General features: G+C 47.1%; 1 protein-coding gene and 1 pseudogene across 1 annotated transcript in view; both read left to right on the top strand.

Moving 5' to 3' along the window:
• Eftud2 (elongation factor Tu GTP binding domain containing 2) overlaps positions 1-23,423 on the top strand; it is a 44,582-nt gene that overhangs the window by 11,085 nt on the left and 10,074 nt on the right. Inside the window, exons 3-15 of the mRNA XM_051158792.1 lie at positions 750-915; positions 1,679-1,757; positions 3,196-3,271; positions 4,134-4,199; positions 4,903-4,938; positions 7,012-7,102; positions 8,073-8,155; positions 10,602-10,768; positions 11,681-11,805; positions 16,571-16,634; positions 16,959-17,049; positions 20,398-20,533; positions 22,669-22,796. Coding sequence (XP_051014749.1) covers positions 750-915; positions 1,679-1,757; positions 3,196-3,271; positions 4,134-4,199; positions 4,903-4,938; positions 7,012-7,102; positions 8,073-8,155; positions 10,602-10,768; positions 11,681-11,805; positions 16,571-16,634; positions 16,959-17,049; positions 20,398-20,533; positions 22,669-22,796 — 1,308 coding nt within the window. The remainder of the gene's footprint in view (positions 1-749; positions 916-1,678; positions 1,758-3,195; positions 3,272-4,133; positions 4,200-4,902; positions 4,939-7,011; positions 7,103-8,072; positions 8,156-10,601; positions 10,769-11,680; positions 11,806-16,570; positions 16,635-16,958; positions 17,050-20,397; positions 20,534-22,668; positions 22,797-23,423) is intronic.
• Positions 8,177-9,186, top strand: LOC127200497 (small nuclear ribonucleoprotein E-like; annotated as a pseudogene).

Below are 23,423 nucleotides of genomic sequence, written 5' to 3'. Positions count from 1 at the left end.
ACAAAAGAAAAAAGAAAAAAAGAAAAAGAAAGAAAGCAGATTGAGTAAGCAACAAGGAGCAAGCCTCTTTTCAGCTCCTACCTCCAGGTTTCTGCCCTGACTTCCCTCAGGAGTGAACTATGATGTGAAAGCGTAGGCAGAAACAAACCCTTCCTCCCGCAGATGGCCATGGTGTTTATGACAGCAGTAGAAACCCTGACTAGTGCTTAGGACTAGACCTGCTTGGTTGTAGTTAATGTTATGTTGAACATTTTGAAGAACTGCGGATCTTTCCAAAGCAGCACCACCACTTCCCCACTCACAGCATGGAGGGCTGTGGCTTCCCACAGTCTCGACAGCTCTGGTTATTGTCTGTCAACAAGATCATTTTTCAAAACCGATTTTGTCAGGCACAGTGAAAAATTTAATATAGGGGTGTGTTTGTAATTTCTACCTCTGGCTTCTGATTTTTGCCTTTGGAGAAAATGGGATTTTTGCTTGTTTGTTTCTTAATTGGCTATGCTTGATGAGCTGTTTGTTTTCTTTAGTCTCAACCCACTGTGGCCAGTCATCCCAGTAAGAGCGAGGCAAGTTGGGTGCAACAGAGCTGGCGTAGACAAGGCTCCCAGTGTCCCTGAGTGGAGGCTCTTCCAGGAGTGGAGTCCCTCCTCACCAGCACAGGACTCGGGCAAAGTCAGCTCTTACAGAGGGTGGCAACTAGTCGTCAGGCAGAAGGTGCCCCATTTGTCCTCCCTCTCTCTTGCCTTTAGATGGATGATGACGAGGACGACGAGGACGTGGGAGAGCACGATGAGGACCACCCCGGGATGGAGGTAGTGCTGCACGAGGACAAGAAGTACTACCCCACAGCGGAGGAGGTGTACGGCCCCGAGGTGGAGACCATCGTGCAGGAGGAGGACACCCAGCCTCTCACAGGTACGGCTGCCCGTGATCTCCAAAGCTCGGTGCGAATTGGGCTGTTTTTCTTTATTTTTTTTAGTATTACTTCTGAACTAAGGTTAATATTCAGCAAAAGTCAGCTTGTTAGTGAGCAAAAAGAGTTAGTTCTCTGGGGCTGTAGCAATGACTCAGCAGCTAAGAGCACTGGCTGCTCTTGCAAAGGACCCGCGTGGTAGCTCACAGCTCACAAGCACCTGCGCCTTCAGGTCCTAAGATCCAGTGCCCCCTGCTGACCTCTGAGGGCACCAGGCATGCACATGTATGTAAACACACACGACGGCAAACGCCCATGCGCATGAAATGAAGTGACTAAATATATTTGTGTACTTTAGCTACTCCTCGATGCGTAAAGACTGCTAAGTTCTCTCTTTGGGCTGATGTTTTCCCGTGCAAATTCCAGCCCTTCTCAGCAGTCCGTGTGGCGTTTACTGTCCACCTCTTAATGGTGGTTGAGGAAAAGGGCTCCATTTTAAAATGGAGACTTAGGGGCTTTTTTGGTGTCCATTGTTTCCCCTCCTCTCACCAGATAAGCTTCGTGCTTCTCAGTGCAGAGCTCAGGTCCCTTCTCATCTCATGCTGAGATAGCCTCCCCAGCCTCCTCACCCTGACGACACGTCCTTGAGAATAAAATAAGTTGCTGTTAGATATCATGCACTCTAAAGCCCAGTCCAATGGAACGGGCTCTGTATTTTTGTTTTATGCCTACCTACATGTCAGTACTTTTCTCTTTTCCTCCCAGAGCCCATTATAAAGCCAGTGAAAACCAAGAAATTCACTCTGATGGAGCAGACCTTACCTGTCACGGTGTATGAGATGGAGTAAGTTGTGAGATCTCTCAGTTCCGGGAAGAAATAGTGTGGGCATCATTTCTTAGAGGCAGGAAAAGGTAGTTTGTGATTGAAAGAGCCAGAGAATTGTGACAGCAGTTGTTTATGATCTGCCAGAGTTATGGCTGCTGGAGGTTTTAAGTTCAGTTTTCTCTCCCAGCTTGCACCCAGCTATCAGCTGTTCCCTTTCCTTCATCCCAGCACCACCTCTAACCCGGGGTAGTCCTGGAAGCCAGGCTTGCGACAGAGCGTCTTACAATTTACAGTGTTGAGAGCTGTGATCAGCAACAGTTGAGGAAATGACCCTAGGAAGCTCCTGCCGACATCTGTTGTTGTGTATCTCTGTCTGCCTGCCCTCGCCTCTCCCTTTCTCTCTCTTTCTATTTTGGTGGTGACCGGGTTTTTGGTTTGTTTGTTTGTTTGTTTCGGATTTTGGTTTGGTTGTTTAGTTGTTTGGTTGGTTTGGTTTTTGAGGCAGGGTTTCTCTGTGTAGCCTTGGCTATCCTTGAACTCGCTCTGTAGACCAGGCTGGCCTCAAACTCACAGAGATCCACCTGCCTCTGCCTCCTGAGTGCTGGGATGAAAGGTATGTGCTACCACTGCCCAGCCTGTTTTTTATTTGTTTGTTTGTTTTAAGACAAAAATCCCATTAGGTTTAAGACAAAAATCTATTAGGTAGCCAAGGATGACAATAAAGTCCTGCTCGCTGCCTCCACCTACTAGGTGTTAGATTATAAACCTGCTAAGCATGGTGGCACACGCCTTTAATTCCAGCACTCAGGAGGCAGAGGCACGTAGATTGCTGTGATTTCAAGGCCAGCCTAGTCTACAAAGTGAGTCCAAGACAGCCAAGGCTACACAGGGAAACGCTGTCTTGAAAAACAAAAACAAAACCGAAAACAAAACAAAAACGAAAATCCTGCTATACCACCATGCCCAAGTGTTCTCTGCACCCTCCTTGCCCCGGGTCTCATGCATCCCAGGCTGGTCTTGATCCTGCTGTGCAGCCTCCATCACCTAAGTACCAGGTTACAGGTGTGATCCGCCATGCCTGCCTTTTCTTCATTTACCCTTCTATCATTTTATGAAGTCCACACAAGGGTGAACATGATGGATGGCCCAGTGGGAAAGACAAGTCTCACCAACTAAGTTTGATTCCTCAGACCCAGATGGCAGGAGAGAACCAGCTCACAAAAGCTGTCTTCCAGCCTCCCCATGCACACCTGTGTGCTTTCATCCGGAGGGCACTGATCTCATGATATTTCATTTCTGGGTTGTGTTGTGTTGTGGGCACCCAAGCCAGGCTTGTGTGACTCCAGACCCTCTGCCTCTGACTATTCTGCAGTTCCTGGCTGAAAATAGCTGGCACACCTTTGCACCACCCGGAGCTTCTGTCATAGGTCCTTTTCTCTTTGCCTTTTCCTTCCAGTTTCTTAGCAGATCTGATGGACAACTCAGAGCTCATCCGAAACGTGACCCTTTGTGGCCACCTCCACCACGGCAAGGTAAGAGACTTCTGTGCTTCCTGGATCAGGATCACTCTTTGAACCTGCTCATCTTCTGAGCCCTTGGGGTCAGTCACAGGGATGGGGACTCGAAGTCCTAAGGCTGGGTTCGTGGTTCAGGGACAAAAAGACAACACTCCATGCATGTCTTATGGAACTGTTGGGATGTTCCAGCATTACTGGAGCCTGTTCTTAGGCCATGTGCCTCTTACATGCCTGAGCTTAGTATGTCCATCTGCACCCAGACAGGGAAATTGAGGGCTGGAGAGATGGCTCAGAGGTTGAGAGAACTGCCTGCTCGTCCAAAGGTCCTGAGTTCAATTCCCAGCAACCACATGGTGGCTCACAACCATCTATAATGAGATCTGGTGCCCTCTTCTGGTGTGCAGGTGTACATGCAGGCAGAATGCTGTATACATAATAATAAATCTTTCTTTTTTCCTTTTTCGAGACAGGGTTTCTCTGTGTAGCCTTGGCTGTCCTAGACTCACTTTGTAGACCAGGCTGGCCTCGGACTCACAGCGATCCACCTGCCTCCTGCGTCCCGAGTGCTGGGATTAAAGGCATGTGTCACCACGCCCGGCCCATAATAATAAATCTTAAAAATAAAAATTAAAAATTAAAAAAAAAAAGAGAGAAAGAAAGGGAACTTTATTTCCTGAGGGAGGTCTTTCCAAGAAAGATTTCATCTTTTCATTGAAAAATAATCCTGTAGCTTCTGTGTTAATCCTCTGCTGTCCCATAATCCTCTTTATTTTTCTTTTCTCCCTTTTTGCCTGAATTGCGTGGTGCGTTGGGAGCTGGGGAGAAAGGCACAGATTCCTCCACAAGTGACAGGTTTTACCCATCTCTTCTTTTTCAGACATGTTTTGTAGATTGTTTAATAGAGCAGACGCATCCGGAAATCAGAAAGCGCTATGACCAAGATGTAAGTAGACCATGGAGAGGGGTGCCTCGCCCCGTCCTGTCCTTCACTCTGTGCTCACAAACTGTGGCGCTTCCGTCTGCTGCTCTAGGACTGTCATCTATTAACAGGTGTAAGCAGATGATTTCCGCTTTCTCAGGAGCGTGGGGAACATTAGCCTGCTGTATTTTTAGGAGATCTAGTCTGCATTTGGGCTCCCTCCTCAGATGTATCCTGACTTTGATAGTCTCCCCTTTGCTGTCATTTTATTAATAGCCTGCTCTATAAATGTCATACGGTTGTACCTTGTTTTCAAAGTAAATTGAACTGCCTGTGAACAAGGCCAAACTGTGAGCAAATCTCAGGGCAGTGAATGCTCAGACTCTGCCAGATTGACTGTTGACGTGTGAGACTCGAGGGCTGGCATGTGTCTCCTAAGATCCAGCACAGTGTATACAGCCTAACTCTCCAGCCACACAAGGTCTTTAGTGACCGCGCCCCCCCCCCCATTCACACCCCACACCCCCCGCACACATGCAGGAACATTTTCCACCTGGGAGGGCACTGGTCTCCTTGTCTGGAATTTCTCGGGGCCCCTGCTGTCTTCAGTCTAGTCTCCTCCTGAGGGAAGCCCCTTGAGTGGGAAGGAGGTGAGGGAAGGTGGTTGGTGGTGTGCATATGGGAGAGAAGGCTGAATGCGGGTGTAATGTCACTTCATTTTTTTCAGCTCTGCTATACTGACATCCTCTTCACAGAGCAAGAGGTAAGTGTGTCTTGGGAAATTAGATTTCGCCCACACAGACCCGCCAGCCAGTTTTGTAGGGAACACTGAGAGGCTTCACCCTAGCATTCCCTGCCCTACACTTCTCTCCTGCTGCTCTCGGTCATCCCATGTGAGAACTGGGAAGGCAACCTGGAGCATGAGTGGGGAGAGCCTTCCAGTCCTTGGGTGGGTTTAGTTTTGCCTAATAAGGCAACTACTGAGAGGTGATGTTCAACTTTGTAATGCTCAGTATGATCTTTCCAGTAGCCTGGCAGTCCCTAAGATGCCCTGTGGGTCCACCTCCTTCCAGGAGGGGCTTCTCTGTGAAGGGCTGGGGGGCCCATGTGCTGCTTTTACTTTCTGTCTGATCTTCTTTCCTTCCTTTCTCCCTCCCTATCACTTCTTTTCTTCCTTCCTCCTTTATTAATCTGTCCCTTTTTTCCCTAAAAAACTTCATAGAAGGCTCTCATATATACACACAGGGTTAACTAAAGGACTTTAGGACGCTGTTCCACAGGATAAGCCACCATAACAACATGGTGACTGTTTCTAACTAGTTGCCTATTTGAGTGTGCAAGGGTTTCGTTTTGGGTTTGGTAAATAATTTTACGATGACCTCAAACTCAAGATCGCTTTCCACAGCCTCACCCATGCTGGTGTTAAAGGCCTCCCTGTGGAGTTCAGGAGTTTTTTTCCCTTTTCTTTTTTGGGTTGCTTGGGAGACAGGGTCTCTCTGTGTAGTCCTGGCTATAGCTATCTTGTGATTCACTGTGTAGACCAGGATGGCTTCAAACTCACGGCAATCTGCCTGCCTCTGCCTACCGAGTGCTGGGATTAAGGGTGTAGGGCACTAGCCCGCCTCCTATTAGAACTTTTAAATGTTTCTTTTCTTTAAAAACAAAACCAAATTGTTTCTTCTTGTATGTATGTATGTATTTATGCAAGACATGGTCTCTCTGTGTGGCCTTGGCTGTCCTGGACTTGCTTTATAGACCAGGCTGTCCTGGATATTACAGAGATCTACCTGCCTCGGTCTCCCTGAGTGCTGAGATTACAGGTTACTACCGAGCCTGGTTTGTTTTGGTTTTGGTTTTTAAAACTAATAGTGTTTAAGACACTTTTCCTAGCTGATGTACCAAGTAGAACAAGCTTTAATCCCAGGTACTCAGAAGGCCCCATCAGAAGTTCAAAGACAAGTGGGTGTAGTGACACATGCCTTTAATTCCAGAACTGGGAGGGAGAGGCAGATGGATAGATCTCTGTGAGTTTGAGACTAGCCAGAGAGCTACATTGTGAAACCCTGTCTCAAAAAATAAAGAAGCTGGGTACAGTAGCGCACGCCTATCCCAGAATTCAAGGAGGCAGAGGCAGGCTGACCTCTGTGAGTTTGAGGCCAGCCTGGTCTGCAAAGCGAGTCCAGGACAGACAAGGCTACACAGAGAAACCCTGTCTTGAAAAATCAACAAAACAAAAACACAAAAGTAAAAAAAAAAAAAAAGTTGTTCAAAGCCTATCAGGGTGACAGGACGCGGACAAGGTCAGCCTGAACAACTTAGTGAGACTCTATCTCAAAATAAAAACTTAGAGCTGAGGGCATTGCTCAGCTAGGCTATGAAAAACACCATGTTCAATTCCTAACATTCCTTCTCCTCCCAAAAAACATGTTTTGGGGCCTGGAGATATAATTCTGTGGTAGAATACTTGCACAGCATGCACAAGGCCCTGGTTTATTCCCAAGCACTGTTAAAAAGGGGCGGGGGGAGAGACAGGGGGTGGATGGTGGCACAGGCTGCTCTTCAAAACCAGTTCTACAAAGCCAGTTTCTGGACAGCCAAGTCTACAGAGAGAGACCCTGTCTTGAAAAGCCATTTTTTTCTTTTAAAAAAAAAAAAAAGTGTGTGCATGTGTCTTTCATCTACAAGATCATGCAGATAGAGGCCTAGATAAAAAGAGTTTATGCCTGCTATAAGGAGAGCCATTGGTGTAACCAGCTAGCAATTGACAAGGCCCAAGAGCTGAGTGAGGTCCTCTGGCACGGGAATACGTCTTGACCACTCTGTCTGTGAATTTCAGAGAGGTGTTGGCATCAAGAGCACTCCTGTGACGGTGGTGCTGCCCGACACCAAAGGGAAATCTTACCTCTTCAACGTCATGGACACTCCAGGTGGGACAGCCCTTGCCTTCACTCTCCTCACCTTGTCCCACTTTCTGTTGCGTTCTGTTTTCACAGCAGCATACAGTGTTCTCGGTGTGTGTATTCCCTTCTCCTTCGTTGAGTTTTCTTCTTCAAGGATTCCCTTTTCCGTGTTAGACTAGCAAGCACGGTCCCCTGGCCTTTGATTTCACATAGTCTTTACTTTCCTGTGGAATTTTGAATTTTAATTCTAGGTTTATGTCAGGCCCCATGCCTAGCCACTGATAAAATAGAGGTGAATCAAACCTGATCCCAGCAGAAGTGGACAGAGGTGCCTGCTGCCAGCTGCCAGCTCGCTCTTTTATGGAAAGGGCTGACTTGGCACATAATTGTTTTATTTAACATCTGGGCAATTTGAGGTTTGGTAAATTTGCCTTCAGTGTGCCATCAAGTGCCCAGGGCCTGATACTCTCAAGGTCCTGCCCGCCCCCTTCCTCCAGCTGTGCCCTGCCCGGGACCCTTCCTCCAGCTGTGCCCTGCCCGGGACCCTTCCTCCAGCTGTGCCCTGCCCGGGACCCTTCCTCCAGCTGTGCCCTGCCTGGGACCCTTCCTCCAGCTGTGCCCTGCCCTGGACCCTTCCTCCAGCTGTGCCCTGCCCGGGACCCTTCCTCCAGCTGTGCCCTGCCTGGGAGCTGTTTTCTTGGAGTAGCTCACTATGCTTCTAATGCCTGCCTTTGCCATTTCCCCTGCCTCCAGATAGTCCTAGCTCTTGCAGAACTCTGTTGATTGACAACCACACTAAGCTGGTGTGTCAGCTGCTTTAAAACCCTCTGTTTGTGGAGACCTTCTTAATCCCAGGATGGTACTCTAATGGGAGAAATTTATACTGTGAGAGGCTGTGAGCAGGAAGAGGGATATTGGGTTCACAGACTTTACAGTCCTCCACAGATCACCCAACACATTAATAGCCTCATCACACAATGACATATTTGCTTTTCAGGTCATGTGAATTTTTCTGATGAGGTCACCGCTGGCTTGCGCATCTCGGATGGAGTGGTCCTTTTCATTGATGCTGCTGAGGGGGTAAGTTAGTCTGGGCCCTGTTAGCATGCCCTACATTCCTCTGGGAGCCAGAGAACATGAAAGTCCATGTGATTAAGGCTTAACTTTTCTCTAAATTTAGGGAAGTACGTGACGTTCAAGGTTAGAGATTGTAGTTGAAAGTCTGTGTATTTCTAAACTAAAAGATTGGGTGTGCTACTAACCTAGTGAGGCACCAGCAGAGGGAGCCAGAGGCACCTTATTAGAAAGTTCAGACTTAGTCAAACATTGAGCAAGGAATTTGTCTTGTCTGTTCATGATTTCTCTCTGTACCCAGACACATGCTCTCTCATGTGTCCTTTCCCACATGTAGAAAAGTATTTACAAATTGTTTTCTTTCTTTTTTTTTTTTTAATGAAATGAGATCTTTCTTTGGGGCTGGCAAAATGGCTCAGTTCATTAAGGCTCTTGCTGTCAAGCCTGCTTGACTTGTGTTTAGTCTCTAGAACTGACACATGGTAGAAGCAGAGAGCCAGCTTCCAAGAGACCTCTGACTCTACACATTGCCATAACATGAGCATGACCACACATGTAAAAAGAAATAAAATAAGTGTAATTTTAAAAGTTAAAAAGAGCCAGGCAGTGGTGGCACACACTCAGAGAGGCAGAGGCAGGTAGATCTCTGTGAGTCTGAGGCCAGTCTGGTCTACAGAATGAGTTCCAGGACTACACAGAGAAACCCTGTCTTGAAAAAAGAAAAAGAAGCTTCTTACTCGTGTGGTCTTTGTGACTTCCACCATGGGGTGTCGTGGCCAGGGACGGAAGGTGCAGAGGGTGATGCCCGCCCATCAGCCTTGTCTTCAGATGCTGGAAAGTAGATCTCGCGTCCAGGTGTGGCTGCATGAGCAAGGGAGCATGCGGAGAGAGGGCTGTATTTTTGGCTTTGATGAGTACATGAACCTCACATTAGATGATACACAAGAGATTAATTCTAAAACAAAGTCAAGAAAACAACTGGGCCGGATCATGCTCAAGGAGGTAATATTACTCTGCTCCAGAGTGTTTCCAACTAGCAACGGTCAAGCACAGGAGAAGTTAAGAAGACAGTTCAGCGTTTTTAAAGGTGTCTTCTGCTGGGAGAACAGTCTGAAGCACTTGTGTTATTTTAGTGGCCCCTATCAAGTGTTACCAAAAGTTAAAAGCCGTGTCTCGCTATGTAGCCTGGGTTGGACTAGAACTCACTGCCTACCCCAGGCTAGCTAGCCTTCGACTTGGACAGATCTGCCTGTCCCTGCCTTCTGAATGCTGGCATTAAAGCTGTGTACCACCATACCCAGCATATCCTGATGCTCTAGTTGACCCGTCTTGGCCTGTCAAGAGTTCCCTGTAGCTGGTGTGTTCATCTTTTCCACCTACCTTGTGTTTCAAGTACGAGCTTACTTTCTTACACACTTCCCCGCCCCTGTCCTAAAACCAGTCGTTTCATCAATAAGCTTTGGCTTCCTGTAGAGTGGAGACCACTGTTTAGAAACAAAGATCTGGGGCTGCTCACTGCTGCTGTGCTGCTTCACTCCCAGGCTCATTCGTTGAGCACAGCTAGCTAGCGCACACCCACACAGCTGCCACTCCTGTGTACACAGGTGTTGAAAACGTCAAGTGTTCAAACTGAGCGTAACCGCAGCACTGGGGAAGTAAAGGATTGTGGCTTTTTGTTTTGTTTTGATTTTTGTTTTGTTTTTTGAGACAGGGTTTCTCTGTGTAGCCCTGGCTGTCCTGGACTCCCTTTGTAGACTAGGCTGGTCTCGAACTCACAGAGATCCACCTGCCTCTGTCTTCCAAGTGCTGGGATTAAAGGTGTGTGCAACCATGCCCGGCCAGGATTGCAGCAAATTTGAGGCAAGCTGGGGCTACAAAGCAAGAAGAGCTTGTCTCAATAGATAAATAATAAAAATAACAACAAGCAAAAAATGGCTTGTTCAGCCAGGCTTAGGGGCACATACCTGTCATCCTAATTCCTCTAGACGCCAAGGCAGGAAGGCAGCAAATTTGAGACTAGCTTGACAACTTAGTGATAACTCAGAATAGAAAAAAAAAAAGGCTGGGGATGTAGCTGAGAGGCAGCATTCCTCAAACATACAAAGGCTCCGGCTTTAATCCTTAGGATCCCAGCAAAATGAAAAACAAAAGAAAGTACATCATTTATCCTAATACTTCAGAGTCCACTAGGTCCCTGCGCCCTCTGAGTCTCTTCTCTGGTGCTCAGTAGCCTGGGGCCCCACATCATCCTGTGTTTTCTTGCTTCTCAGCCCTGCTGGGTAGGCACTCCATAACAGTCCCACGCCTGCCGTGGGGATGCTGCTTCCAGCTCACACCCTTCATCCCCCAGGCCCTTCCCTCCTTGAACTGACTATGCAGAGTGCACTCTGGCTCTGCTGCCGATCGTGCGTGCCCTCTGCCCTTTGAGCCTTTAGAGCCTTGTGTTCCTCAGGTGATGCTGAACACAGAGCGGCTGATCAAGCATGCGGTGCAGGAGAGGTTAGCGGTCACCGTGTGCATCAACAAGATCGACCGGCTGATCTTGGAGCTGAAACTGCCACCAACAGATGCTTATTACAAGCTGCGACACATTGTGGATGAGGTCAATGGATTAATAAGGTATAAGACCCCTGGGAGTGCATTTCTGTCCTTAGGAGAGTCTGCCTTTTGTAAATCTTAATTTTACCCTTGAAGACGCCTGGGAGGAACTTTTTGGCGTGTGTTGATGAGCCTGTCAGATGGTTCTAACAGCCCATGTCAGGTCTCTGCAGGATTGCTTAGCCTCATCAGCTCAGTGTCTTAACCAGTCATGCAGTTTTACGCATCTGGACAGCCAAGGCTACACAGAGAAACCCTGTCTCAACAAGCCATAAAAAAGAAAAGAAAAAAGGGAGGAATTTTTAGCATGAAACTGAAATGAGGCCAAACAGAATAAAGAGCGTGACAGTGGAGAGGAGGGGCAGCACTACTCTGTTTCTCTTTTCAGTGCTGCTTTTATGTCCTGTCCCCACCCTCACACTCTCATCCCTAGACAGGGCCTCTTATAGCCCAGGCTATCCTAGAACATCCTATATAGTCAAGGCTGACTTTGAAGCAATCTGCCTGAGTGCTGGGATAACAGGCTCAGCTGTCGCATCCACTTTATGTGGTGCTGGACCAGCACTGCCCATCTCGGTATGCCCATTTGCACTGGAATTGAGATGTCTCCCAAATGTTTCCCTCTCTGGTCACATTAGATTCATTTGTTTTCTAAGGTCCCTATCTCCATCCGCCAGGTTTTCCCTTGTCTATCCTGTTAAATTTCCCAGCTCTGAGAAATGAGCTTGTTACAGGGGGTGAGGGAACAACTTAATCATGTCACTTTCTTGACCAGGCTTTTGGTAATGGCAGCACCTCCTGAGGCTGGAGAATGAAGGCTGACAGGGAGTTGCTGCCCTTCCTCTTGGCAGCGTGTCAGTTATGCAGCCCAGCCTGGCTTCCGGGCTACCGCGCAGCCTGGCGCTGGCTCACAGCGGTCTGTCTCTGTTGCAGCATGTATTCCACTGACGAGAACCTGATCCTTTCCCCACTCCTGGGCAACGTCTGCTTCTCCAGTTCCCAGTACAGCATCTGCTTCACACTGGGCTCCTTTGCCAAGATCTACGCTGACACCTTTGGTAAGCTCTGCCTGCTGCCGTCTCTGCTGCTTCCCCAGTCACGTGTCCCTTGTCCTGCTGAATGGCTCAGAAATTGGCTTCCTCTCTCAGTCCCCTGCTGGGGGTGCGGTTACTTCATCACTTATTATTGTCACATTTGGGGCTCCTTTTGGCCTCTTTATTCAGGCTAAGTTGTTTCTAAATAATTTTTTTAAGATAAAATTGTGTGTGTGTGTGTGTGTGCATGCGCGCACGTGCCAGCCATGTGGATGTATGTCCCTCAGAGGCTAGCACAGGACATGGGATCCCTTGGACTTGGAATGGGTATGGAGCCATGTTATGCAGGTGCTGGCAACTCAGCCCAGGTCCTCCACAAGAGCAGTGACCTCTGTGCAGCTGAGCCATCTTTCTACCTCTAAATAACAACAACAACAACAACAAAAGAGTAGTTAGGAAGAAACAGATATTGTGGGGCAAGCCTTTAATTTTAGCACTCAGAAGGAGAGGCCAGCCAGCGCTACAGAGGGATGCCCTGCCTGTAAAAAAGAGCTCATTTTAGAAATAAACTTCCATCCTAGAGTGAAACCATCTGTAGAGGAGGGATTACCCATGCCCACAAAGCATTTTCAGCTCTCTTCCAAGATGGAAGATGGTAATGCTTCTTTCTGTCTTTCCAACTGTCTCTGGGCACTTATAATTGTGATAGCCTCATTGAGAACTCATACTGGGCTGGCAGTCAGCCTTTGCAAACCTTCCTGGCAGTCGCTGGTGATTGAGTTTATGGGTTCCTAGAGCCTTGACACCGTATCCCTGGGACCAATTTCCCTACCCAGCGGGCTCTCTGGCTTCCATCTCTGCCTCAGTGATTAACTCTCAGTCCCATAGGAGCTGAGAGTCAATGTGAGATTTCTGTAGAGGGGAGTTGTTACTTGATTTTAGAGCTCAGGAGACAGGCCCTATGTGGGGTCTCAAAGCTGATAGACAGGAGTACACTGCCACAGCCATCTCACCCACCTGTCACAAGGTGCTGCCTTCCCCTTGGTGTCATTTTATTGTGTACTGCTTGGGCTGAATTGTTTGCTTGGTTGTTTTTATTGTTGTTGTTTATGTTTTTTTCAGTACCTACAATTAAATTCAAAAGCTAGGCAAACATTTTACTATGTCCTGAAGATAGACTAGATGGCTAGATGGTTTGATTGGCTGATTATAGGTGGACAAACTCATTGTGAAAATAGTCAAGTAACTCAGATTTGCCTGTGACTTTTACTTTTTACTTGACTATTTCGTTTGGTTTGGTTTGGTTTGGTTTTTTTGAGGCAGGGTTTCTCTGTGTAACAGCTCTGGCTTTCCTGGAACTCACTTTGTAGTCCAGGCTGTCCTTGAACTCATGGAGATCCACCTGCCTCTGCCTCCCAAGTGCTGGGATTAAAGGCGTGCGCCACCATCACCCGGCTACTACTATTATTATTGTTAGTATTATTGTTATTATTATTCATCTTTTTGTTTGGTTGGTTTTTCTTTTTTCTTTTTTTTTTTTTTTTTTTTTTTTTTTTTTTTTGGTTTTTCGAGACAGGGTTTCTCTGTGTAGCCTTGGCCATCCTGGACTCACTTTGTAGACCAGGCTGGCCTCGAACTCACAGCGATCCGCCTGCCTCTGCCTCCCGAGTGCTGGGATTAAAGGCGTGCGCCACCACGCCCGGCTGTTTGGTTGGTTTTTCAAGACAGGGTTTCTCTGTGTAGCCTTGGCTGTCTTGGAACAGACTTTGTAGACCAGGCTGGTCTGGAACTCAGAGATCCTCCTCCTGTCTCTGCTCCCAAGTGCTGGGATTAAAGGTGTGCACCTCTGTGTCTGGCTTGCCTATCACTTTTTGCCATAACCACTCTTACGATTATGGTTCCTGCTTTGATATTTACTATTGTACATGAATGAGATGTTATATATAGGGCTGGACAGATGGTCAAGCAGTTAAGAGTGTACTTATTGGGTCGTGGGTCTGATTCCTAACACCCACATGACAACGGTCTATAACTCCAGTTCCAGAGGCTGTGGCACCCTCATCCGGCCTGCATGGGCACTGCGTGCACATGGTACCTATATGTACATGCAGACAAACACACATAAAATTACAAATATAATTTTTTAAAAGAGATACTTATGTGTAAATATCTTCTGCATTTTAACTCATCACTGGAATGATGACTGCATTCTTGCCATTAGACGTTTGTTTTTAGTTGTTTTGTAGTTTTGTGACCTTTCGGTAGATGGGTCTGAGAGTGGAGAGCCCGAGGGTTGAATGGCTCTGTGCTTTATCCCTAGCCCATAAATAAAGGGATGGATGGGCAGATGGACAGTGAATAAAACTGAAATGAACAGAGTTCCAAAGAAATCTGTGTTTTTCAGTGTCCTTTGTATCAACATGAAAAGCAAAATCAAAGATTTCCTGAATTATAAGTTAGAAGTGCTTCAGTTTCTATATGCTTATTTTGTTTTGGGGCATTTTTGGTTTGGTTTGTTTTGAGAGTGTCACTCTGTCCCAGGTTGGCCTGGAACTCAGCATGTTTCCAGGCTGGCCTCAAACTGCTCCCTCACCATAGCTTGCTGAGATGGCACAGTTTATTGGCAGGAGGCCCTGAGCCTTGGGAGAAATGGTTGCTCATCCTTTGGGCCCACCACTAGTGGACAGAGGAGCTAGCCACAGGCTCTAGTGCCGTCCTAACCTAGCCATAAAAAAGCTGCGTAGACCACGAGGAAAGGCTGCATTGAAGGCAGTACTCAAGGTCACGGAGCCCCAGGCCTTTACTCTTCATGTGTGATACAAACTGTTTTATTTCACATAATTACTTACACGTGGTCACAGAACTTCTACCAGCGTTGGGACCCTGGGATCTGTTTGCAGTATATTGTCAGATCAATATGTCCTCTTCCTGGCAATGGACCACACAAGACATGATGAATAAGAAGAGACAGTGAATAAGCTCCAGCTTCTAGGAGCTTCCTCCAGTAAGAAGTCAGAATCCCACAATGCTGAAGGGCATTGTGACACGTGACCCCTTCTCAAAAACAGAAAGACAAAAGTTGAGTGTTTATGTCATCGGTAGAAAGTTAGCAGAAACAGATGATAGTGACATGGTGGAGGAGGGTTTGGGAAGCCAGGAGCCTGCTCCCTTGACATTAGGAGCTATTAAAGATTGTGGTGGTGTTCGCAGAGCTGGTGATGATAGGGCCTTCAGGGAGGTCTGCCTGGGTCAGTATTTTGTTAGTATTCAGAGGCAAGATTGTGAATGCGACTGTCGTTATCTGATACTGGAAAGGAGAAGGATAGGAGAGGGTATTTGCTCATTCAGAAATTAAGTGCTTATTAAACGTTAAAATAGTAGGCTCTTTACTGCAGATGTTCAGGATTTGTTTCTTTTGGGAAACAGGTTCTTCCTAGGTTTCCTAGGCTGACCTTGAATTTAGAATCCTCCTGCCTCAGTCTCTTGGGTAGGATTACAGACATGCATCACAACGCATAGATTTCTTGCAGCTACTTAAGAAGCAGTTGAATCTGAGGGCGTAGTTTAGTGGTACCACTTGCTTAGTAAGCATGAGCCCTGGATTTAGTGACCCATACTCTTAAGTTCAGTCCAGTGGTGACTGTCCAACACTGTCAGAGTGGCTGTAAAGGGCGTGGCTAGGTGGAGCAGTTCACAGGGGAAGAGAAGTTTTGATAACTGATAAAGCAGAAAAGTGTGGCAGTGGGACTCATTCGGCAGAGTTCTAGCAAGCAGGAGGCCTGGCTTGATCCTCAGTAAAACTGGACATGGTGGTACATGCACATAATCTCAGCACGTGGCAGGTAGAGGCAGGAGAATCCGATTCCAAGGTCATCCTTGGCTTCATAGTGAGTTCAAGCCAGCCTGGGCTACATCCCACCCCCCCCCCCCCCTTTTTTTTCAAACAGCTGAAATGAAAAATGCAGTGTTTGAAGAGTAGGAAGGGGACTTTCTAGTTGGCAGAAAGGACGAGAAGGGTTTTGGGACTTTTTTGAAATGCAGCAGTAGCTTCAATGAGGGAAAAGTCTGGAGAGAAAGTGTGGCTTTTGGGAAAGGGAGGTATTTTTCTTCCGCTATCTGAGGTAGGAGGGACAGCCTGACACCTGGATGCAATGATCTGGGAGGCAGTTGGCATTCTCAGCTCTCTCAACGCTTCAGGAGGTCTGTGCTCAGAGGTTTTTGTTGTTCTGTAGAGTGGCAATGGAACCCTCAGGGGCTTATTAACCATGCTAGGTGAGCACTCCATCACCACGTTCTGTTCCCAGCTGACTCAGGAGCATGATTTTTAGAAGCCATGCTTGTTTGGTCCAGTCTGATAGAATTTCACATTGCAGCTAAACTGAAGTTACTAACTGTTGAAAGAGGTAGTTGTGGTACCCATGCCAGTAGGGTATGCTGAAGAGGTGAAGAGAAACAGATAATCTGAGTTTGGGGACAGCCTGCTCCACATGTGAGTTCCAGGCCAGACAGGGCATATAGTGGTACTCTTTTTTCAAGACAAAACAAAACAAAAACAAGAACACACGCCTTTTTGTTTGTTTGTTTGTTTTTCAAGACAGGGTTTCTCTGTGTAGCCTTGCCTGTCCTAGATTGACTTTGTAGACCAGGCTGGCTTTGAACTCACAGAGATCCACCTGCCTCTGCTTCCATGAGTGCTGGGATTAAAGGTGTGTAATACCATACCCAGCCAAAAACAGAATTTTTAACTGCATTATCTCAGGCAAATGGTAATTGGTGGCTTCTTCTATAGGTGACATTAATTACCAGGAATTTGCTAAACGACTCTGGGGTGACATCTACTTCAATCCTAAGACGTAAGTAGTATGTGGGATGTTACTCTTGTGGACTGGGGATCTGTTTTCCTAGTAACGACACATGAATTTCTGAGGCTAAAAACCTATTTTATTCTTACGCATGAACTGCCATGTCTCTCCGACTCTAAGTGCTTGGCATTGTGAGCTGTAGTGGAGGGAGAAGCTGTTTCCCCCAGGTCTTCAAGGCCAGTTCAAGCATGCAGGACAGCCTTAGCCATGTGTCCTCTCTGGCTTCTACTCAGACTCAGAATTTAGATGATGGACCCTCGGGATAAGCCAACTTCTCCCTCCTTGGTCACTCACAACACTTCTGTTTCTCTTTAGGAGAAAGTTCACAAAAAAGGCTCCAACCAGCAGCTCCCAGAGGAGTTTTGTGGAGTTCATCTTGGAGCCTCTTTATAAGATCCTTGCTCAGGTGAGTGTTGGGCCGCCTGCCTCAGGTCGCTTTAAACCTGCTCGGCCATCACCTGTTTGTTTTTGTTTTATTTTGTGTTTGTGTGTGGTGTGTGTGCAGGAGTGTGTGTGGAGGTGCATGTTCATGTGCAGCTGCATGCTTGCGCACGCATGTGTATGCAGGCAGTGATTGGTGTCAGGCATCTTCCTCTAGCCTTGGCTGTCCTAGACTCACTTTGTAGACCAGGCTGTCCTCAAACTCATAGCGATCCACCATGGCCAGCTCCTCTTTTTTTTTTTAATTGTTATGTATACGTGCTCTGCCTGCATGTACACCTGAAGGCCAGAAGAGGGCATTAGATCACTTTATGAATGGTTGTGAGCCACCGTGTGGTTGCTGGGAATTGAACTCAGGACCTTTGGAAGAACAGTCAGTGCTCTTAACCTCTGAACCATCTCTCCAGCCCCAGGTGTCTTCCTCTTTAGCACTGGACCTTGTTTTTTCTTTTGAGACAGAGTCATTCACTAAACTCACTAGCTCACTGGTTGACTAAACGGTGTGGCTTGTCCCACCTTTCAGTGCTGGCATGAGACATGTGCAGGTATGCCCAGCTCTCATGTAGGTATGATCCCAGTCATGTCCTCATGCCTGCACAGCTTGTGTCTTACCCACTGCACCAGTTGTTTACCTTTTGAGCCAGGTGTTGCACACTTTTAATTCCAGCACTGGTGAGGCAGAGGCAGGCAGATCTCTGAGTTCCAGGACAGCCAGGGCTACAGAGAGAGGGCCTATCTCAAAAAATTTCACATGGTGCCCTCTTCTGGCCTCCGTGGGCATCTGCGTGCATGTGGTACACGTACACAACACTCAGTGCGTTTGGATATACACATAAAATTAGATAATTTTTTTAAGTTTTGGAGACTGGGTATGTAGCATTGTGTGGTAAAGTGCTTGCCTGTCATACACAAAGCCAATTCTTAGCACTGCACAAAACTAGGCATGAGGTATATGCCTGTAATCCCAGTACTTAGGAAGAGAGACCTGATGATCAGACATTCATGGATAGCCTTAACTACATAGTGAGTTAGAGGTTATCCTTAGCTACTTGAGACCCTGCCTCAAAAATCCAAGGGCGTCATGATTGGTTCAGCAGTTAAGAGTAGTTACTGCTCTTATAGAGGACCTAAATTCAGCTAACCACCCACATCAGCTGGTTCACAGCTGCTCATAACTTGAGTTCCAGAGGATCTGATGCTCTCTTCCAGTCTCTATAGGCACCTGCATGTATATGGTGCACATAAATTCACACACACATGCACATAAATAAAAACTTAAAAACCACATTTTACATAGAGAACACTGTTACTCCTGTAGTGTTTAGCACTTAGGGAAAATGGTGGCAGAAAGATAAAGAGTTCAAGGCCAGTCTAAGCTACATAAAACTCTGTCTTCAAAAGAAAACATGTTTTTGTTTTGTTTTGTTCTGTTTTATTTTGTGTTGAGACAGGATCTCACTATATAGCCATAACTGACTTGGAACTCACAGGGATCCATCTGTCTCTCCCTCCTGCTAGGATTAAAGGTGTGTGCCATTACACCCAGCTAAGAAAGATGTGTATTACAGCATTACATGGAAAGAAAAAGAAATCTAGAAATAGGGGGCTGGAGAGATGGCTCAGTGGTTAAGAGCACTGTCTGCTCTTCCAGAGGTCCTGAGTTCAATTCCCAGCAACCACATGGTGGCTCACAACCATCTATGATGTGATCTAATGCCCTCTTCTGTCATGCAGGTAGAGCACTGTATACACAATGAATAAATAAATCTTCAAAAAAGAAAGGTGAAGTAATCATGATGTTTCTCAGAAAATGGAGTGCTTTGTGGTCACTAAGAGAGTGCCTGCCCTGGGTGTTGTGGTGCACACCTGTGGTCAGTCCTAAACTGCTAGGAGGCTGCAGCCGGAAGATGGCTTTAGCCTGTGAATTTGAGACCAACTTACACAGCAGTGAGAAGGTCCCATCAGACAAGAACAGTTGGGGGATGTCTGTCTGTTTGTAAGAATGGCCGTAAGAGCTTCGTAATGACCAGTGGATTTTGCATGTGTGATATTTGTGAGGTTGAAAGGATAGTAAGGATGCAGTCACCTGGTCATGAAGCCCATAGTCTCAGGTGCCAGGATGCTGGAGCAAGAGGCTCAGGAGGTAAAGTTAGCCTGGGCTGTAAAGTTAGTTCAAAGCTAGCCTGGGCAATTTAGTTGTTCAACCCTGTCCCAAAACAAAAAGTAAGAACAGGTCTGGGAAATAAGTTAAATGTTTATATCATTGAAAACCTGATTGGTGGGGACTGGAGAGATGGCTCAGCGGTTAGGAGCACTATATGCTCTTCTGAAGGACCTGAGTTCAATTCCCAGCAACCACATGGTGGCTCACAACCATCTATAAATGTGACCTGATGCCCTCTTCTGGCCTGCAGGTGTACAAGCAGATAGAACACTGCATACGTAATAAATTAATAAATAAGAAAATTAAAATTAAAATTAAAAAAAAAAAGGAAAACCTGACTGGTGAATCATGGTGTTACCCTGTGAGGCATTTGCCTCGTGTGAGAATTCTTAGGGTCAGGCCTCAGTACCACACAAGAAAGAGGGAAGAATTAGTAAGGATGTGATTGAGCTTTTGAGAGTCTCCAAGAAGTAGAATGTAGCATTGTGTTTCTATGAATTAGTGCTAAAGTGCAGAGCTGAAAAGGTAGAAGTGTTATATAGAAATTTTCATGCATACCTTTCTCCCAGGACAGTAATGAAATACGCAGGTGTTTAGTCAGTGCTGCAACCAGTGGACACGCGCATGCGTACAGCCACATGCACACAATGTGTGTGGCCATTCCATCCCACAGAAGAGGAGAACACCATCGTAGAACAAAGTAATGACCGGAATTTATCAGTGCTAACAAACAGTATCTTGTGTCAGACTGGAATGGATTAATAAAAGAAATTTATAGAATCTGCCTCCATAGAGAGACCTTGAGTCTGCAGAGGATGATTTAGCTTGGCCCTGTCCTGACAGGTGGCCTTTTTTGGTTCCTTCCAGTATAATGAGCCTCTAAATCTGGGCAGTCTTTACGTAGGAGGGGTCAGACGCCAAGGGACAGCACTGACAGTGTATGGAGACCTAACCAGGGCAGCTTTACTCCTGTTTGGCTTGAAGGCTAGATAGTATAGACTCTCTCCTCCAAACCAGACTGTTCTTGTAGCCTTTCCTGTAGAAGACTGCTTGTAAGACTTCTCTTTGGTTCCCCCGTCTCTCCTCACTGTGGAATACCTCACTGGGGCTGTCACTTCAGAGCTGACCCAGTGCCTTCTATGCTCACAGGTGGTGGGTGACGTGGACACCAGCCTGCCTAGGACCCTGGACGAACTTGGCATCCACCTGACCAAGGAAGAGCTAAAGCTGAACATCCGTCCCCTGCTCAGGCTGGTCTGCAAAAAGTTCTTTGGCGAGTTCACAGGTAACACATAGCTCAGGGCCCTTGACACGACTCCTCAGCTGGGCGTCATGGTTAACACCTGCAGTTCCGCAACTAGGCTAGATCAGGAGCTCACAGGACACTCTGAGCCATAAGATGCCTCGTCTCAGAAAACAAACAACAACAAACACTTGTACGTCCTCCCGTGGGTTGTCTTGGAAGCTCCCTTCCCTGCAGGGGCAGCCGAGTTGTTGAGGGTTTCCCCAACTGTTTTCTTCAGTTGTTTCTCATGTTAGAGAAAAGAAATTTGATTTCTCCCATCAAGAGGGTCCTGCAGGTGAAGCAGGTGGTGGCAGGGCGAGGGCTTTGCTGGGGTCAGGCGGAAGGTGGCTGCTGAGGGGTATGTTCTGGTGGAGAAGGTGCAAGTGAGGACTCGGGAAATGCTGGCTTTCTTCATCACTGGGGCAGAGCACCTGACAGAAACAGCTTATTTTGGCTCATTCTTTGAGAAGGTACATTTTACGTCACAGGGGAAGACATGGTGGGATTCCTAATGGCGAGAGTGGGCAGCTGGGTCTTCTTCCATCTTCACAAGCCAGGAAGCAGAGAGCCTGGCCTAGGACAGAGCAGCTGTAACTTTCAAAACCTGCTTCCCAGCCACCTGCTTCCTTCAGCTAGGCCCACCTCCTAAATGTTCTGCAGGCCCACCCCAACCCCAAACAGCACCACCACCTGGAGACCAAGTGTTCCGTGTGCCAGTGGAGGCACTTCACACTCAGTCTCTACCAGCGGCTTAGGTTCACCGCCCTTCCCTTTCTGGTGACCCCTTTTTCTCTGAGGCCGATACTGGAGTAGGAATAGCCAGGAATAGCTGAGAAAAAAGACCTGAACTTCTGTTTGTCTGTCAGTTTTTGAAGACAGGGTCTCACAATCTAGACTTGACTGGCCTGGAATTCACAGATCTGCCTGCCTGTGCCTCCTGAGTACTGGGATCAAAGGCGTGCACCACCCGCCTGGCAAGGCTAGCCTCCTATTTCTTCTGTGACTGATTCTCATCTGTAATAGAACTAGTGCCCAGGAATGGTAGCTCGTGCCTGTAATCTCAGCACTTGATAGACTGACACAATATTGTGAGTGTGAGACCCGCATGGGCTATGTAGCACTTTAGCACTCAGGCAGCCTAGCCTGAGTTATGGAGCAAGGGGCTATCTTTTAAAATAGCTGTGAAGCCAGGCGGTGGTGGCGCATGCCTGTAACCCCAGCATTCAGGAGGCAGAGGCAGGCAGCTCTCTGTGAGTTCAAGGCCAGCCTGGTCTACAAAGCAAGTCCAGGACAGCGAGGGCTACACAGAGAAACCATGTCTCAGGAAAAAACCAAAACAACAACCAAAAGAGAGAGAGAGAGAGAGAAGGAGAAACAAACAGAAAAAAAAGAAAGATGCTGGACACCGGTCAAAGCAGGTACTCGACTGTGGCTCATATGTACACTTCCTGGTTTGATGTCCAGAACTAAAGAAGAAAAGATTTTACCAATCCCACCGCCCTAATGAGCAGTCTCTTTTTCATGGCTTATTAGTTTGTCAGGAGAACAGAGGAACTTAATGAATAGAAACATGGAGTGTTTCTCAAAGGACAGGCTAGTCTGCTGAAGATTGTCCTAAGCAAATCTAAGAGATGTGGGCGGGAAACTGATCTTGCTCAGTGTCAGAACTCAGTAGAACTGTGGATCTCTGTAGCCATGGATTCTTTTAGAGTCTTTTTGTTTTTGTTTTTTGTCAGCTGGCTTTCAAGGAATTGTGTCCCACTGAAACCTCTTGTTTCTTTCTTTCTTTCTTCCTTTCTTTAAGATTTATTTATTATTTATATAGTATTCTGCCTGTATGTGTGCCAGCAGGCCAGAAGAGGGCACCAGATCTCATTGTAGATGGTTGTGAGCCACCATGTGGTTGCTGGGAATTGAACTCAAGACCTTTGGAAGAGCAGACAGTGCTCTTAACCTCTTGAGCCATCTCTCCAGCCCACTGAAACCTTAAATGCCCTAACATTAATGTGACTCCAAAAGTATGTGTTTTCTCTCATAGAAAATTGATTTCCCTAAGAATGTTAGCTTCCTACCCACTTCCCCTGTAAGAGTATGTAGCAGTGGTGTAGTAATGGCTTCCTCTTCTCCCTCCACAGGCTTTGTGGACATGTGTGTGCAGCACATTCCATCTCCAAAGGTGGGCGCCAAGCCCAAGATCGAGCATACCTACACTGGCGGCGTGGACTCCGACCTTGGCGAGGCCATGAGTGACTGTGACCCAGACGTAAGGGAGCGTGCCCCACTGCTGCTTCTGCTTGTGCAAGGACACACTGATTTCTGGTGGCAAGCGTATTGCGTTCTTTGCTGTCCTTGCTTGTCCTTCCTTTTAAGCACAGTCAGTCCTGCATTCAGAGCTTGATCGTTGCCAGAAGTAGTGGGGTAACTTTAGGTGCCTTCCTCAAGCTCTCTGAGTCTGTGCTGTGAGGATGACGTGTGAGAGGCTGTTAACGAAAATCAAACAAGGCTAAGGGAGGAGTAGAGTGTGGTGCCTGTAACACAGCGGAGAAACATGGCAGCTTGTCTCGTCAGCCCTGGTGATTAAAAACATCAACTGGGGCCAGGCATGGTGACACACACCTTTCATCCCAGCACTCCAGTGGCAGAGGCAGGTGGATTGCTGTGAGTTCGAGGCCAGCCTGGTCTACAGATTGAGTCCAGGACAGACAAGGCTACACAGAGAAACCCTGTCTCAGGAAAAAAAAATCAACTGGGCTCAAGGTCTAGCTCATTGGTAGAATATATACTTAGCATGGGTGAGGCCCAGATCCAATTCCTAGACACCATAAAAGAAAAATACAAAAACACCCCAGCTGTTGTTTAGGCTAGCTTCTCTTCATGAGCCCACAGCTGC

This window comes from Acomys russatus, chromosome 16, assembly GCF_903995435.1.
Source record: "Acomys russatus chromosome 16, mAcoRus1.1, whole genome shotgun sequence".
In the NCBI taxonomy this organism is placed as follows: domain Eukaryota; kingdom Metazoa; phylum Chordata; class Mammalia; order Rodentia; family Muridae; genus Acomys; species Acomys russatus.
Note: the sequence above shows the minus strand (reverse complement) of the source record. Positions and strands in the feature narration are given on the sequence as shown.